Source organism: Phaethon lepturus, unplaced genomic scaffold (assembly GCF_000687285.1).
Source record: "Phaethon lepturus isolate BGI_N335 unplaced genomic scaffold, ASM68728v1 scaffold33474, whole genome shotgun sequence".
NCBI classification, from domain to species: Eukaryota; Metazoa; Chordata; class Aves; order Phaethontiformes; family Phaethontidae; genus Phaethon; species Phaethon lepturus.
In genome coordinates, this window is record NW_010537600.1 from 16,158 (window position 1) to 20,515 (window position 4,358).

The 4,358-nt window shown below is 51.8% G+C and overlaps 1 protein-coding gene across 1 annotated transcript in view; it reads left to right on the forward strand.

Moving 5' to 3' along the window:
* Positions 1–2,288, forward strand: part of DNAJB12 (DnaJ (Hsp40) homolog, subfamily B, member 12) — a 14,349-nt gene extending 12,061 nt beyond the window's left edge. The window contains exons 7-8 of the mRNA XM_010286536.1: positions 505–662; positions 2,078–2,288. Of these exons, the coding sequence (XP_010284838.1) occupies positions 505–638 (134 nt within the window). The 3' untranslated portion in view covers positions 639–662; positions 2,078–2,288. The remainder of the gene's footprint in view (positions 1–504; positions 663–2,077) is intronic.
* The last annotated feature ends 2,070 nt before the right edge of the window (positions 2,289–4,358 follow it).

The following is a 4,358-nucleotide window of genomic DNA, read 5'->3' on the forward strand; positions in this document are numbered from 1 at the left end:
GTGGCTAGGGCAGCAAACTGTTTGCCAAGTCCCGAGAGTGACTTGACTTCTCTGCCCGCCTGTTCCCGGCAGGTGATGATCACGGCTCTCGGAGCAGTGGCTGGGGTAGGATTTGAGCGCCTGGGACGCAGGAGGGGCTGTTAGAGCCCCCAGTGGCGCCAAACGAGGCCAATGCACCGAGCTCTGAGCCTCTGCGCTGCTTCTTCCCCGTGCTGCTGAGGTAACCTTTGTGTAGGCTGCCTCGTGTGCCTCCTGGGACTAGAGGCAGGTCCCATCAGGTTCCTAAGGCTTTCCCCGGGATGGATGAGCTGTCAGCAGATGTTACGCCCATCCTGTCCTAAAGGGCACAGCACGGGGCATTTCCTCAGCCTCTTCCTGTGCTTCAGCCAGCCTGGAAGGACTTGAGGTGCCTCCCGTTCCCAGCAGAGCCCGTGGTGGGATGCGGCCTGGCAGATGGGTCTCCTTCCACATCGTGTCTGTAACGCTGGGCTTTTCCCTTTGCAGAGGAAGGCTTGTTGTACCGGGCACGCTACTTCGGAGACTCGGATCTGTACCAGCGAGCACAGAAGATGGGCACCCCCAGCTGTAGCAGACTGTCAGACGTTCAAGCCTCTCTGCAAGCCTCTCTGCATGGATAGTCACCGCCTGCCCGCTCAGCAGAGGTCTAAGTACGAGCTGGTGATGCTTCCCCTGACAGCGGAGCAGGGCAGGACGCTGCTTTTCACGCTTACTTAAATCTCTATTTGAGACACAGATCGTCACGAGTCTCCTCTGGATGCACACACCTCATGGGGGGGGAAGCACCCCACTCCGTCAAGCATACGCTCCTTAATTGGGAAATTGATTTTCTTTAGTTTGCATGTCAGCACCCTCGTCTCTCTCCAAGCTCCCTCTTTTCTCCGGTGCCATTGGTGTTGGGTCTCTAGGAACAGACCAAAAGCCCCGGGCGTGTTGGCAACTCCGCTGAGGTTTTGTCAACTGCGCGTTCGATACGGCAACCGCCCGCGCCTCGGCTGGTTGGAAGTTTTTTACCGGCTGGGGCACGCCGGCGCCGGTACAGAAAACCGGCCCGCCGGGTTTTAATGAACCTTTGTTTGGTTGCTTTATTGTCTGTTTTACTGAAAAAGCTGTTATCCCCTGGCACTTGAAGCAACATGATGACAGGGAACGGACTCCTACCAAACAGATGTTCCTTGCCCGCCCCCCCGTTGCCTTCCCATGACACTCCTGGAGAACAAAGCAAATGGCCAGAGTTCACAGCGGGTTGTAGAAGTAACTTACTGCGTAAAACTGGGAATCAAAGTAAAAACAGCTGAGGGGGAGTCTGGAAGACTCCGGGGGTTGGAGAGCTTGAATTAAGGCGAGCTCAGATAGCATGCGTGAGATGGGGCGTGCCAGGTCACGGGAGAACTGCACGAAAATAATGAAAAAAAAAAAAAAAATTTGGCACGGATTTCGGAGTCCTTTTTCTGCTTAATTATCTGGGCTGATTTCACCTACCAGGTACTGCTGGGTTGGTGGTAAAGCATACGGGTCCCTCCCTCCTACCACAAAACTACTCGGAAACAGGGTTTCCATAGAAAATGAATCGGCGGTGAAGCTCACATCAGCATTAGTTGTATGGACACCATTTAGACTTGCAAAGGTTTCTGGGGGATGTTGTATTGCTTGATTTGTAGACACAAGTAAGGAGGTTTAGCTGGGGAGGTTTTGTTTGGTTTTTATTTTCCTTGGCAAAGGGAGCGCGTCTGAAAATTTGGCCCTTGAAGCAAATCCTCTGGGTCACGTTCGGACCTTTTTTTGGGCGTATCCTGTTTTTGGAACCATTCTTATCTTGGTACGCCCGCTCTCTTGTTTTGATAACCGCGCCTCTTTCACGATAGGCCGGCATTAATTACCTGCTTTTCTTTAACTCCCTCTCTCTACCCGTGGTCTGAAGAGAGAGCTGCTCTTCGGTGGAGGGCCCGCTGCCGCCTGAAATAGCGCGACTGAAAAAGCTGCTGCCTGTAATGGGGAGGGGGGGAACGGTGACGTGCGATTGTCCGGAGACTGACACCGCTACCGCTTTTGTTCCCAGACTCGAAATGCCTGAAGACTTTTGGTGAACTGCACTGAGCCGAGGTGACAGACTTGATATTTAAAAGAATCAAACCCTATCGTAAAAATGGAATTGGAGAATTAGCAACGCACAACTGCCCTCTTTCTTCTCTCTGCCTGTCTCTGCCGTTTGACCTGCGTCTCGGGCAGCGATTGGGACAGGAAATCAAGCTGCCCATCTTCCTCCTTCCCTCCCGACGCCGCTAGCGTGCGACAGTCTCGTTGCTCCTGGGTTCCCACGGCCCCAAGAACGGACGTGTAGAGTGTGAAATAACACAAACGAGCTGTAGAAGCCATGAAGCGGAAGGAGACCCTTCGCGACTGCGCTGGTCACTGCCGACGGAGAGAGAAACTGGACGATTTGGTGATGAAAGAAAACTTTAAAAAAAGAGAAAAAAAAAAAAAGAAAATATAATCTATTTAGAATTAATTTATAGCTGTATATATGTTGTACTTTTAAACTATGCAGGGGTTGGATGATTAAATTATTTTGTTTTCTGCCCGGTTTGGTAAACAAGGAAGCGGGAAGTCTCTTCCCAGGGTGTCTCGCTCTGCAGCGCTTTCCTGCCTGGCACACTAAAACGAGAATCACTTTGCAGCTACTGTACTTTGCTTTCCGGAGGACAGCGGCGTTCTGCGGCTTGGGATGTCGATACCTGCCTTTCGGGTTTTAATAAAAGAAATTCCAAATCTGTAGGGGGTAACAAAGAAATGGGGGAAAACTGTCCAGATTTGTGGTGTGGTTTTGCGGCGTCGGCAGAAGCTGCGGCGGGTCAGCTGAGCCCCGGCGTCGTTCTCGGTGAGGGGAAGGATTGTCCTGGATGGTTTTTGCTCATCAGCCGTTGGCTTTATTTGTGCACGTAACTTCTTTTTTTGCAGAGTCTGCTTTAATTTTGCCTCGTAATCAGCGTGTGGCGTTCGTTCTGTAAAGAGGGCTTTCCACGAGCCGTCTCCCTTTGTTGGGTTTTTTTTTGTGTGTCCTACACTTGGGGTTCCTCACCCACCAACATTCCCATTTGCAACGTGGCCGTGCCCTTGACACCCTATCGTTCACGTTTCCTAGAGGAGACCTGTAAAATACTGCTAATTCATAAGAAACGGAGCTTTCTATTGCTTCTGTTGAAAGAAGTTTTGCCGAGGGAGAGGGGAGGGTGCGCCTGAGCTCTCCTCGGACCCCGCCTGAGCTCTGCAGCGCGTCTCCTGCTCCATCAGCGTCGGGCAGGACCGGCGTTAGGGCGGCGGGAGGGCGCTGGAGGTTAGGAGCCATCTCTTTGAAACAAAGCCGACACGAGCGGACCTACCTCCCATGGACTAAACTGGATTTTTTGGGTTTTTTTGGTACCCTGCCTTTCATTTTTGTCTTAAAGACATTTCCAGTGAGAACCGCCCCCCAACACGCTTGGGGGGGGGGATGAATCAAAAACACGGCAGCTCCCAAGTGGGGTGGCAGGGACCAGAAGAGGTGAGAGGCAAGGTGGTTTTATTTCTTTGCCATTAGGAATCCACCTGCTCTGTCTTCAGCTATTTATTTATTTTGCAAAATATCAGCCCTCCCGTTAACTGCGAGCCTTATTACCCCACAGCCACCATGACTTGGGGCTGATCTTAAGGCGTTTTTTCCTTTTTTTTTTTTTAAATGATTCCTCCACCTTTGGAAGGAATCGGGTGGAAGTACGGCATTTGCACACAGCTCTCGATCAAAGCACAGAGTAGCCGGCTTCACTCTTTGAGTGAAGAGATCGTGGGGAGGGGATTAAACGAAAACCACGTTCGCAGAAGGTGCTGAACGTCTTGCACAACGGCAAAAAAAAACCGCCAAAACCTTTTGGCTATTTTTTTTTTCCCAAGTAGATACCCATGGAGAATAACGAGCGAGGAGGCGTAGATCCCGACGGATGCTCGCAGAGGCTCTATCTCTTGATTTAGAATTAATTATACAATTGTACATCTATAAATAAATGTTTATAACGTGAAAGGCTCCGGCTGTGTTGTTGTCCTGCGGATCCTCGCCCCAGCCAGCTCCGGTTTTGCGGCTCCTGCTTCACGCCGCCTTCCTCTCATGAATGAAATTCGGCGTCTTTGCCGGCGTCCCGGCAAGCTGAGAGCTCCAGCGCTGGGGGAGCCTTCCTGGCGTGGGAGAGGGAAAGACGGAGAGAAGATGGAGAGGACGTGGTGCCCCCCAAGTTAGCTGTGGGTGCCGGCAAAGTGACGGTGAACGCTCGGCAGGACATCTTTGCCTCAAACAGGTTCCGCTGGGGTGC